At 41.2% G+C, this 12,371-nt stretch overlaps 2 protein-coding genes across 2 annotated transcripts; one reads left to right on the forward strand and one right to left on the reverse strand.

Annotated features, from left to right (window-relative positions):
- Positions 1–2,429: 2,429 nt before the first annotated feature.
- Positions 2,430–10,499, reverse strand: ncbp2 (nuclear cap binding protein subunit 2). The gene is made up of 4 exons (XM_055645570.1): positions 10,284–10,499; positions 4,869–5,050; positions 4,344–4,482; positions 2,430–2,712 (listed from the first exon to the last, which is right to left on the reverse strand). Exons 1-4 carry the CDS (start codon positions 10,359–10,361, stop codon positions 2,614–2,616), a joined length of 498 nt encoding a protein of 165 aa, XP_055501545.1. The 5' UTR covers positions 10,362–10,499; the 3' UTR covers positions 2,430–2,613.
- Positions 10,500–11,419: 920 nt separating this feature from the next.
- ncbp2as2 (NCBP2 antisense 2 (head to head)) lies at positions 11,420–12,166 on the forward strand. The gene has a single exon (XM_055645572.1). It carries the CDS (start codon positions 11,557–11,559, stop codon positions 11,800–11,802), a length of 246 nt encoding a protein of 81 aa, XP_055501547.1. The 5' UTR covers positions 11,420–11,556; the 3' UTR covers positions 11,803–12,166.
- The last annotated feature ends 205 nt before the right edge of the window (positions 12,167–12,371 follow it).

A 12,371-nucleotide genomic window follows, 5' to 3' on the forward strand; every position in this document is an offset into this window, starting at 1 on the left:
AAGGGTGAGGGAGAACATAAGGGCTATCTAAAATTAGAGGTCAATGTTGATACTGTTGGGACTACACAAGCAAAATACCCAAGCTTGTCTCCTCACTACATTTACTGCTGGCTCCAGTCGCAAATCTGAGTTTTCGAATGATCTGTGCAAGGCATTCATTAATGCTGGAATTCCACTGTGGAAATTGGAAAACAAATCTCTCAAGTTTTTTTAGAGAAATACACAGAGGAACATATACCAAGCAAGTCATCATTACGAAAAAAATATGTTGACAGCAACTTCAATATTGTTGTGCAGAAAATTAGGGATGAAGTTGCATGCAACAAAATATGGATCTCAATAGATGCGATAACCAATACTGTGGGGAGATATGTTGCCAATGTGGTCATCGGTACACTGGAGGCAGGTCAACCATCAAAGGAGTATTTGTTGACATCGGAAGTATTGGAGAAGTCAAACAGCTTAACTATTGCTCAGTTGTTTACATCTTCACTTGCTGTAGCAATGTTACAAAATTTTGAGATTTAAAAAATCAAGTCTGCAATTTATCCCATCAGATAAAGCATAACAATAAGTTTAATTTGACACCAAATTCACTTTCATATCTCAAGTATTAAAAAAGTTATGACCATTTTCATACTCGGAAATTAGCATCTTGTTCCCTATTGATTTTCAATGGACATTACAAAAAAGCTGTGATCTTGGATAGTCAAAAGCCCATTTCTTAAGGAAAGATTAACATTTTTAAATAGCCTAAATGTCCAAAGATTATTCACAAATAATTCACAATATAACATGATTTTTATATCTAATTTACATTAATTTATAGGCCAAATGGAAGGAATTTAGTGTTCAATTGCTGTAAATAAATGCCCATTTAAATCGGCTTTCTAGTGGGTTCATGTGGAACGCGCCGGTTTAGAACGTTGACATAGCGCTGGATTAGTGCCCTCAAATGCCGAGAAAAATACTGCGGGATATAAAAAGCCCAAAATGAGCTACTCGCTATAGATAACTTGATATTCAGGGTTATATATATGCCCCATTTAATGTAAAAATAAGGTACATACCTTTAATTGTTTGCTTTATAAAACCCTGGGGCTGCGAGAGGTTGCGGAATGAAACAGTAATTTTAAAACTATTAGAACTATATTATCGAGGCCTATAAAACTAATAATACCTTTTGCGACCGGGTCTTGCAGCGATTTTTCGTTAATGATTTACTAGGCTGAACATGTGCGATTAGTACAGCCTAGTAAAAATCGCGTTTTAAACCCGCCCCCTCCAAACAGCGCCAAAATCGCGGCCATGGCTGAGGGCAGATTCCCAATGACGATTCAGGTAGGTTTTGTAACATACCTACTTGCTGTACTTTTGTCAGAAGGTATAAAACATGAGAATGTTCTTCTGTTTTGTGACTGATGCAGCTCCGTATATGAAAAAAGCTGCTCGTGCTCTTAAAGTTTTATCTCGTGTGCAGTTCTTCACGTGTGCAGTTCAAGGAAATGGCACCCGAGATTACGCTACCTCCATAGCCCGTTTTGACTAGGTGGGAAACATGGTTCGCTGCTGTACTCTACTATGCTGCAAATTTTGAAAAGATAAAATAAATCGTCAACTGTTTTTGAAGAAGAAGAATCTGCTGCAGTCAGGATCGTCAGTGAAATCATGCCGAAAAAGTTCCTCCACCGCGATCTTGTGTTTGTTGCTTCCAATTTTGCAAACTTCGCACAAGCTATCACTTCCCTTGAGAAACGTGGCGAAACATTAGTGAATAACTTGCAGGTTTTCAACAAAGTAACTGATGATATCCGTTAAATTCCTGGCGATGTAGGTAATGATATACAAGGAAAATGTGAGAGTGATTTTAGCTAACAAAGATCTTGAAGAAATACAAAACATAGCTAAAGTTCTCAAAGGTAGTTGTAATGTACAAGATATCGACATAAATATAGAGTTGGTTGCTTGTTTCAGGTATGTACCAGTGACCTCAGCTGAGGTAGAAAGATGTTTTTCACAACTGAAGCATATTCTGTTTGACAGACGGCATAGTTTAACACCAGATAATTTGAAACAAATGCTAGTAATTATGTGCAACCAGGGAACTTTGGTAATTTAATGTAGAATACCTTTATATTATAATTTTTAACCATATTTTGGTGGTGGAAATACATGCCTTTTTTGTCAACAAATGCCTTTTTCTTGATTTTTTGTGATTTTATTATGCCTTTTTGCCTATTTCAGAGTTTTTTAACGCCTAAACATCCTGGCTCTATTTATACTTCTGAACACTCCTCTCAGCACTAAAACCAAGGTGCACTGGGTACAAGGGTGGAAACTTGTAACTCTCCAGAATGTTTGCATGTAATGACAAAAAGCTAAATCTTCACAGATATCTAGCGTTAAGATTTCACAAATTTGCACGGTCATCAGTTTAACATTTTATTTGGATCGATTTAAACATTACAATTTAGGAATTAAAACTAAGCTGATTTCACTGAGGAAATTGAACGTCTAAGAAAATGAACAAAAGGCAAGTCATTGAATGCGTAGGCTTCCATGAAGACAGTAGCTTCATTATCTCAAAATGTACAGGTAAAGCTGCTGTAAACTCTAGAATTTCTGTCTTGGCTCTGGAACTCTTTGCATCTGGACTAGTTTTCCAAACCCACCTCTGCCTGCATCATAATCTGTTCTGTATTCATCACGTACCTGCATGGAAATAAATGAAGTATATAATGTTGTACATTGATTATCAACAGTATAATTTATTAATTCTTCCTTGCCTTCTTTGCCACTTAAGACATTTAGTGTACTAGTTCATGTCAAATCAAGTTAGAATATTTACAAATCTGCTCTAATGCCTTAACCAGGCAGACACTGCAATATTTGCCTAGTGCTTTACCGCCATGGTCGAAAATTCAATGCTGCCCACAGCAAAAATTGTCAGCAACAGTAAAATACATTACAAATCTGCATCTGCACAAAACTGATGTACAATCCAGGATAAGATAGGACCAATAACAACCACTGCTTTGCTTTTTAAAGAAGCAAATTAGTCACAGGAGACTGGTGCAAAAGGTATAATTTTGGATTTGGAGAGGCAGATACTTCCGATCAGATCTCTCTTCCTATGCACATGCTGCCTGACCTGTTGAATATTCCAAGCACTAGGTTTGCATTGATATTCATTTTCAGGAACCTGATTTTTTTTTGATACGATGACCAGTCTATAAAAGCAAAGTTTTGGTTTGGCCTGGGACAAGGACAAACGTTGGCATCTCACAATATCATGACAAATTTTAACTTTTGGATTTTCAGCATCTTTTCATGATGAATCTATAACTGCATTTATTGAAGTTATATTATAAACAATTATAATCACATTTTTGATTCACTATTACTAAAAGACTATGGTTGAATCCTGCAGACAAGGAACTGTAAATGTTTAAGAAGGAACTGCAGATGCTGGAAAATCGAAGGTACACAAAAATGCTGGAGAAACTCAGCGGGTGCAGCAGCATCTATGGAGCGAAGGAAATAGGCAACGTTGTCTATTTCCTTCGCTCCATAGATGCTGCTGCACCCGCTGAGTTTCTCCAGCATTTTTGTGTACCAAGGAACTGTAGGTGATGATTTACAAAAAAAGACTGCTGGATTAACTCAGCGGATCAGGCAACATCTCTGAACAACACGGATAGACAACTTTTCAGGTCAAGGCCCTTCAGACTGATTGCTGTAGTGGGGAGAAAGCTGGAAGAGGTGGAGGAAGGACAAAGTCTGGCAAGTGATACATATGAGAGGGGGTTTGATTTACAGGTGAAAAGATATGAAAAGATAATGGTGATGAGATAAGGATAGAAGATGCATGAAGTTGAATTCTCCAATTTAAGGTAACTAACCCTTCCCCCCCACCCCCTTGTGTCCCACCTGGATGCACACCCATTTCTCCCACAATCCCGTCTCCATTCACCCATTCCTAATTTCACCTACATTTCTTCCTCTGGCTTCAATTTTCACACCTCTCCTATCCCTATTTCATGACCTTTTCTCTTTCATCTCCAGCCTTTGTACATCCACCTACCAATCAAAACTCTCCTTACCTATATCCACCGATCACTTGTCAGGCTTTGTCCAGCTTCTACCCCCCCCCCCCCCCCCCCCCCCCCCCCCCCAATTAGTCTGAAGGACAGTTCTGGCCTGGAAAGTAGCCATTCCATGTTCTCCAAAGATGCTGCCTGACCCGTTGAGTTACTTCAGCACAGTGTCTGTACTTGAATCCTTAAGTTTTAACTTCAGTGTCATTTCTCAAAACCATCAAGTATCAAATACAAACCACATACCTGACCACCAGATTTTCCTCGGCCAAACTGCCTGCCGTCTTTGAACCCGGTGTCCCAATCTGTCCTGATAATGCGGTCATCCAAACGTGTTCCGTTAATAAACCTCATGCAATGTTCAGAGTCTGCACGTGTGTAAAATCTAAGTAATTCATTAAGGATAAATCATCTCTCAAACAACTTGTGCATTAAGTTACAGTAACAATAGCAATTAATTTATCATGTTTTGGATGAACTGTTCCTTTTGTACAAAATAATTTTAATGCGGGAATATAATAATTCCCTTTTTGAACAAAGCGCTAATATTACAAAAGATAGTCACAAAATGCTGGAGTAACTGCGGGATAGGCAGCATCTCTGGAGAAAATGAATAGGTGTTTTCCAGTTTTTAACCCAATACCACTTGAACCAGAACCAACACTCTTACATGTTCAATTCAATCAATGCCTATGTAAAAACTCTTGTTCTTTTTATAGTGGTTGTTTCAAAGACGATCAAACATTATCTGTGTCACACGCAAAAAGATACTCCACAAAACAGAATCCACATGACGTTTTCTTGATTTTATCCAGGCCCATGATGATTCTTTTGACATCTCCACTTTTTGAGAAGAGTTCATAGATCTGTTCTTCAGTTGTGTAAAATGATAGATTCCCAACATAGAGAGTACAGCTATATCTCAACAGTTTGTCTTGCTCATATCGGCTTCCCTTAAGAACAAAGAAACAAAATTTAAGTCAGGACACATGGAACAAAAATTAATTTGCACAATTGATCTAAATAAACAAGATCACTACCAGGGAAATAAACTCACAATTTGCCCTCCCACAAGATGCTAATAGCATGGAAACAAATTTCAGATCATAAAATCCCAGGGCAAATCTCTGCAATAAGTGTGCCAGTTGCCAAAATGAAAGCTGGTCACTTCTAGACTACCAAGTGCCCTCCTGAAATAGAATGTTCTACACTTACAAATGGTTGGTCCAAGTCAGTTGTTGGACTTTAGATTTCCCCTGCATTTCTGGCCAGTTTTCAAATGTGTGGGCAAAAACATGTTCGAAAGAACACCAGAAATGTAACTAATGGTAGCCAATATTATCTGTTCAACATAAATATCAAGGACTGTAGCATATAATGCAAACTATCACCTCAGTCTGTACTGAGGAAGTGCAATGTTAGAGACAGATTTTTCAGTATTAAAATAAGATTCAAGTGAATGTTAAAGATACAAATGTATACATACTGCAGTATTCAGAGACCTGCACGTAATAAACCCCAACAAGCAACAATGTGATAATGAGCAAATAAATCTGTTTCAGTGACATTGATCTGAAAAATAACATCGGCCTGATCACCGAAGAGATCCAAGTTGCTCTTCAAACTAATACATGACATATTGTACAACTCCCAAAGGGGCAGCATGGGCTTAGTTCAACATCTCATCCAAAATTAAGTACCTCTAATAGTGTGACACTCCTTCAATATTACACTGATCTGTCACCATGTATTCCTGTACTCCAGTCTCTGGAGTGGCACGTGAAACCACAAATTCAGACATAAAAAGAAGAAAAATAAAATCATAATGTTTTCATTATTGAGGGGTGCCCTTTGACTCAATAAACCTGTACCTGCACTAACAAGAGCAGCCCCACTCGACCACACTCCCTTTCCTTCCTGGTCCAGCAAATCCCAATAATAAATGTTTTGACCAATCTTTTTTGTTTATTCATGACATGCCCAAATCACTGCCCTAATCAGCATTGATTATATATTCTTAATTGCCTTGAATCTTGAGAGAGGATGTTAACGATGAATAAATCTTGAATTATCTAGAATCAGAGAAAACCCACAGATCTTATAACAAATATCCACAGCTCACAAAATACTTTCAGATCTGTTACATGCTCTCCAGGAAATTGATTGGACAATACCCACTGGCCAGTCAGTTAATAAGAATATAATTTGTCAGATATAATTAGTTCAAAACATTCTCAATTTATTAATATAGTCCAGCCTGCTGATTATGCCCAAGTCCTGGTATTAGCAACACATCACATAAAAAAGAAAATGTATTCTGACTGTCACAACTTCTTTGATCACGCTCAGAGATATTAATTGTTCTACTCATCCCTCATTAAAAACTACCAAAACGCAACTTGTTTTCACTCTCATTCGGAGTTTAATGAAGTTTCAGTTTAACTGTTTTTACAGATACCACCTTAACCTGTTGAGTGCTTCCAGCATTTATTTCAGATTTTTCAACATTCAGATTTAATTTACTTTAGAAATATGAACTTCAGTAGACTAATCAGCTCATGAGCCTGCTTCCCCAATCAATAAGAACACGTCTGACCCAATTAATCATCACTCTCAGTCCATTTTCCTACTTATTTCCCTATAGCCCTTAAATACAGTAAAACTCAATCCGTTATCCAGCCATTTGGAAATTCTAATGGTCAGACATCTGGTTCATCAGGCAATGATTGTCATATTTTTATTCAGAGGGTGGATGCCAGAGGTGGTACTTGAGGCAGGCACTATAACAGCAGTTAAAAGACACTTGTGGGTTACATGTACATGTAGAAACAAAGAGGTGCAGATACTGGTTTACAAAAAAAACAAATTGCTGAAGTAACTCAGAGGGTCAGACAGCATCTCTGGAGAACATGACAAGGTAATGTTTCAGGTTGGGATCGATTGGACTGATTTGGGGCTAGGTAGGGAAGAGGAGGAAGCTGGAAGAGAGGATGGGCGTAGCAGGTAATCAGTTAATACATGCGAGGATGTTTGTGGTCGACAGATGGTTGGATAAAGGCCAGAGATTAAAAAACAGGATATGAGACAAAGGGATTGAAGAGTTGCAAATTGTGACGCTCTAGTAAGGAATATTGAAGGGGAGGTTGGAATGAAATGTGTGTCCGGGTGAGACACGAGTGGAGGGGGAAAGATGGGAAAGTAAGAGCAGGTGTGGGGGTGTTTGCAGCTACCTAAAATTGGAGATTTCAATGTTCATACCGCTACGTTGTAAGCTAGCCAATGTGAAGTGGTGTACATTCAGTTTGCGTGTGGCCTCATTTTGACAATGGAGGTGACCCAGGATAGAGGTTCAAATGGGAAGGGAAATTAAAATGTTTAGCATCCGGGAGATCCAGTAGACCTTGGCGAACCAAGCACAAATGTTCGGTACATGGAGAGGAAAGGTTTAGAGGAATTTAGGCCAAACTCAAGCAAATGGGACTAGCTTAGATTGGGCATCTTAGAAACATAGATCACATAAAATTAGGTGCAGGTAGGCCATTCGGCCCTTCAGCCTGCACCGCCATTTTTGATCATGGCATCATCCAACTCAGTATCCCGTACCTGCCTTCTCTCCATACCCTCTGATCCCCTTGGCCACAAGGGCCACATCTAACTCCCTCTTAAATATAGCCAATGAACTGGCCTCAACTACCCTCTGTGGCAGAGAGTTCCAGAGATTCACCACTCTTAATGAAAAAAGTTCTCATCTCGGTTTTAAAGGATTTCCCCCTTATCCTTTAGCTGTGACCCCTTGTCCTGGACTTTCCCAACATCGGGAACAATCTTCCTGCATCTAGCGTGTCCAAACCCTTAAGAATTTTGTAAGTTTCTATAAGATCCCCTCTCAATCTCCTAAATTCTAGAGAGTATAAACCAAGTCTATCCAGTCTTTTCTTCATAAGACAGTCCTGACATCCCAGGATCAGTCTGGTGAACCTTCTCTGCACTCCCTCTATGGCAATAATGTCCTTCCTCAGATTTGGAGACCAAAACTGCACGCAATACTCCAGGTGTGGTCTCACCAAGACCCTGTACAACTGCAGTAGAACCTCCCTGCTCCTATACTCAAATCCTCTTGCTATGAAAGCCAACATACCATTCGCTTTCTTTACTGCCTGCTGCACCTGCATGCCTACCTTCAATGACTGGTGTACCATGACACCCAGGTCTCGCTGCATCTCCCCCTTTCCCATCGGCCACCGTTTAGATAATAATCTGCTTTCCTGTTTTTGCCACCAAAATGGATAACCTCACATTTATCCACATTAAACTGCATCTGCCAAACATTTGCAGTCTCCTAGCATCCTCCTCACACCTAACACTGCCCCCCAGCTTAGTGTCATCCGCAAACTTGGAGATATTGCCTTCAATTCCCTCATCCAGATCATTAATATATATTGTAAATAGCTGGGGTCCCAGTACTGAGCCTTGCGGTACCCCACTAGTCACTGCCTGCCATTGTGAAAAGGACCCGTTTACTCCTACTCTTTGCTTCCTGTTTACCAGCCAGTTCTCTATCCACATCAATACTGAACCCCCAATGCCATGTGCTTTAAGTTTGTATACTAATCTCTTATGTGGGACCTTGTCAAAAGCCTTCTGGAAGTCCAGATACACCACATCCACTGGTTCTCCCCTATCCACGCTACTAGTTACATCCCCGAAAAATTCTATAAGATTCGTCAGACATGATTTACCTTTCGTAAATCCATGCTGACTTTGTCCAATGATTTCACCACTTTCCAAATGTGCTGCTATCCCATCTTTAATAACTGACTCTAGCAGTTTCCCCACTACCGATGTTAGGCTAACTGGTCTGTAATTCCCTGTTTTCTCTCTCCCTCCCTTCTTAAAAAGTGGGGTTACGTTTGTTACCCGCCAATCCTCTGGAACTACTCCAGAATCTAAAGAGTTTTGAAAGATTATTATTAATGCATCCACTATTTCTGGAGCTACTTCCTTAAGTACTCTGGGATGCAGCCTATCTGGCCCTGGGGATTTATCGGCCTTTAATCCATTCAATTTACCCAACACCACTTCCTGACTAACCATGATTTCACTCAATTCCTCCACCTCCTTTGACCCGCGGGCCCCTGCTATTTCCGGCAGATCATTTATGTCTTCCTTAGTGAAGACGGAACCAAAGTAGTTATTCAATTGGTCCGCCATATCCTGGTTCCCCATGATCAACTCACCTGTTTCTGACTGCAAGGGACCTACATTTGTTTTAACTAATCTCTTTCTTTTCACATATCTATAAAATCTTGGTCAGCATGGATGAGTAAGAACTTAATTGTTCTGTTTCAGGACATATGACAATAAAACACACTTGACTCTTGGGCTAAAGGGCCTGTTTCCATGCTGTCTAACTCTAAGACTCATTCCCAATTGACTTAGAAACATAGAAAATAGGTGCAGAAGGAGGCCATTCTGCCCTTCGAGCCAGCACCGCCACTCATTGTGATCATGGCTGATCGTCCCCTATCAATAACCCGTGCCTTCCTTCTCCCCATATCCCTTGACTCCTCTAGCCCCTAGAGCTCTATCTAACTCTCTCTTAAATCCATCAAGTGACTTGGCCTCCACTGCCCTCTGTGGCAGGGAATTCCATAAATTCACAACTCTCTGGGTGAAAAAGTTTTTTCTCACCTCAGTCTTAAATGACCTCCCCTTTATTCTAAGATTGTGGCCCCTGGACTTGACAAATAATGTATGTTCCACGCTCTTGAGAAATGGACCAGGGATGCTCAAATGTACCCCCAGAAATATAATATTCACCAATTTATAACGCCATGTAACACCTTGAAAAAAAAAGTGAATAAAAAAATGTAGGTTGACACAAAATACTGGAGTAACTCAGCGGGACAGGTAGCATCTTTGGTCCTTCTCTCTCCAGAGATGCTGCCTGGCCCGCCGGGTCACTCTAGCATTTGGTGTCAATATTCGGTGTTAACCGGCATCTGCAGTTCCTCCCTACACTCTACACTCAACGATTCAGCCGCTACGACTCTCTAGGGTGGAAAACTCCAGAGATCCGTGGTACTCTGGATGGGAACTCTTGCTGAGCTCCGCCGTTGTTCGGTGGCCGGGATGGGGAAGGTCCAGGGCCGGGGAGCGGGAAATCAAATGCCGAGGACTCGTTACCCGAAAGTGCTGGTCCCGGTACTGGCTCAGCTCCACGTGAGAGTCGCTGTTGAGCGCGTTCAGCAACGCCGCCATCATCCCGGCTGGGAGGAAAGGAAAGGAAGGAACGAAACCACGCGGCCACCAAGGAAAACACAAACTTCTGGCCAAATATACTGATATCTTTGCTCCTGGCGAAGACGGAGCGGCCAATCCGCGCTGCAGGAAGCCGATCCCCCGCCAAAGATGTCCGGCTGATCACCGAGCCCCAACTTGCCGTTCCGGGTGCTTATCTGCCCGGGCACCGCTATAGCATCTTTGCCTTCAAGAGCAAAGATACTAGAGGAGCTCCTCTAATATCTTTGTTCAAGAGTGTTTTGTTGTTATATGTCCCAGGTAGAACAATGGAATCATTACCTGCAGCAGCACAACATGTAAACATAGCACACAGTAAACAATATAATAAATGAGAGAAGAAACTGAGTGTGTGCACATACACACACACATATATATACACATATATATATACATGTACACACACACACATATATAATATATATGTACGTACACACACTGCAGTCTATATATATATATATATATATATATGTACGTGTGTGTATATATATATGTATATATACACACGTGTATATATATATATATATATATATGAATATATATATACACGCATATGAGTGTGTGTATGTGGGTATTGAACATTGTTTTCTTCTATATGCACACACCCAAATATAAAAAAAACAATCATAGTGCAATAGTAGTCTATGTAGTTCTATGTAGTTCGGAGCAAGGATTATAGAGGAGCGCTCCTCTAGTATCTTTGGTTCAGAGCTCATTTGGAGGTTGTAGTGTTTAATGAGTGTGTGGCCAGGGTGATGTGGTTCTTTAAAAACAATCACAGACGTGTATAGACAACAAAAGCTGGAGAAACTCAGCGGGTGAGGCAGCATCTATGGAGAGAAGGGTCTCGACCCGAAACGTCGCCTATTCCTTCTCTCCATAGATGCTGCCTCACCTGCTGAGTTTCTCCAGCTTTATTGTTTACCTTAGATTTTTTTCCAGCATCTGCAGTTCTTTCTGAAACAGACGTGTGTAAATCATTATCATGTGTAGTCGTTGTTGTAAACAGACAGGAATAGATTTGAAAGCGGATCCGCTGGGCTCCACCCATCAGTGTGTGACGGGAGCTGCTGCAGACGGAGCCACCGAGCGGGTCTCTATGGTCTCCCAGACCAGGCGGGCGGGCAGTGGGTGATTCATTGAGCGGGCGGTGTCGGCCATGGTCCTGCGAAGGTTGCTGCTGACACTGGTCAACAACGCGCAGCTGGTGGAGAAGCTGTCGGAGACTCGGCCGATCCGCAAGGCGGCCCAGCTCACGGCCTACGCCATCATCCGGCTGCAGCTGGGCGGCCAGGAGGCAGCCGAGCGGCTGGGCCGCACCAGCACCCTCAGCACCCTGGCCCAGAGGGCGAGCCGCCTCAAAAAGGCACTGATGGACGTCGCCGTGCAGAAGAAACAGAAGTAAGCCCGGTGTCTAGAGGCGGCAGCTGGAGCTGGAACAAGGACATCATGGAAGAGGCAGAGCAAGAAACTGCTGTCTAGGAAGGACAGACCCAGGAACATGGCTGCACAGATCTCTGTGTACAACTTGCACTGCAACCGGCTTGTCGAATTGAGGATAAGGTCGAAATCATATACCAGGCCAAACTAATCACATGATGACTTTCCTAGAGGACAATGTGTTGGCCTCACACTTTCTTCCTGTAATTGTATGAAATGTGATTGAAAATGTACTCGAATATACTGAAGCTTGAATAATGACAACTGTAAAAGACTATTGAACAGGAAATGCAATTGGAAGAAATAAACATGCTTTTTGGCTGACTGTATTGATCCAGTGACACTAAATCTATAATTATAGTATTCTTCACCCTATCAGCATCAACTTCCTTCTGATTCTAATTTGCAGTTGGGGCTGTTTACAGTGGATATTTGTGGGTGTGTGTTTATATATATAATCGTATCATGGTCTGCTACAATTATTTGATAAAGTTGTGCACCTATTTTTGATTTATACCACAAGATTATTTTGTT

The sequence above is a fragment of the Leucoraja erinacea genome, chromosome 14, assembly GCF_028641065.1.
Source record: "Leucoraja erinacea ecotype New England chromosome 14, Leri_hhj_1, whole genome shotgun sequence".
Lineage (NCBI taxonomy): Eukaryota > Metazoa > Chordata > Chondrichthyes > Rajiformes > Rajidae > Leucoraja > Leucoraja erinaceus.

What these genes read in the sequence shown, in the direction of transcription:
- ncbp2 (XM_055645570.1), bottom strand. Translation starts at nt 10,361, where the DNA reads ATGATGGCGGCGTTGCTGAACGCGCTCAACAGCGACTCTCACGTGGAG. An exon ending in ACCGGGACCAGCACTTTCGG is followed by an intron (nt 5,051 to 10,283) that starts GTAACGAGTCCT and finishes TTTGTTCTTAAG; the next exon opens with GGAAGCCGATATGAGCAAGA. An exon ending in GAGGAAAATCTGGTGGTCAG is followed by an intron (nt 2,713 to 4,343) that starts GTATGTGGTTTG and finishes ATTTCCATGCAG; the next exon opens with GTACGTGATGAATACAGAAC.
- ncbp2as2 (XM_055645572.1), top strand. Translation starts at nt 11,557, where the DNA reads ATGGTCCTGCGAAGGTTGCTGCTGACACTGGTCAACAACGCGCAGCTG.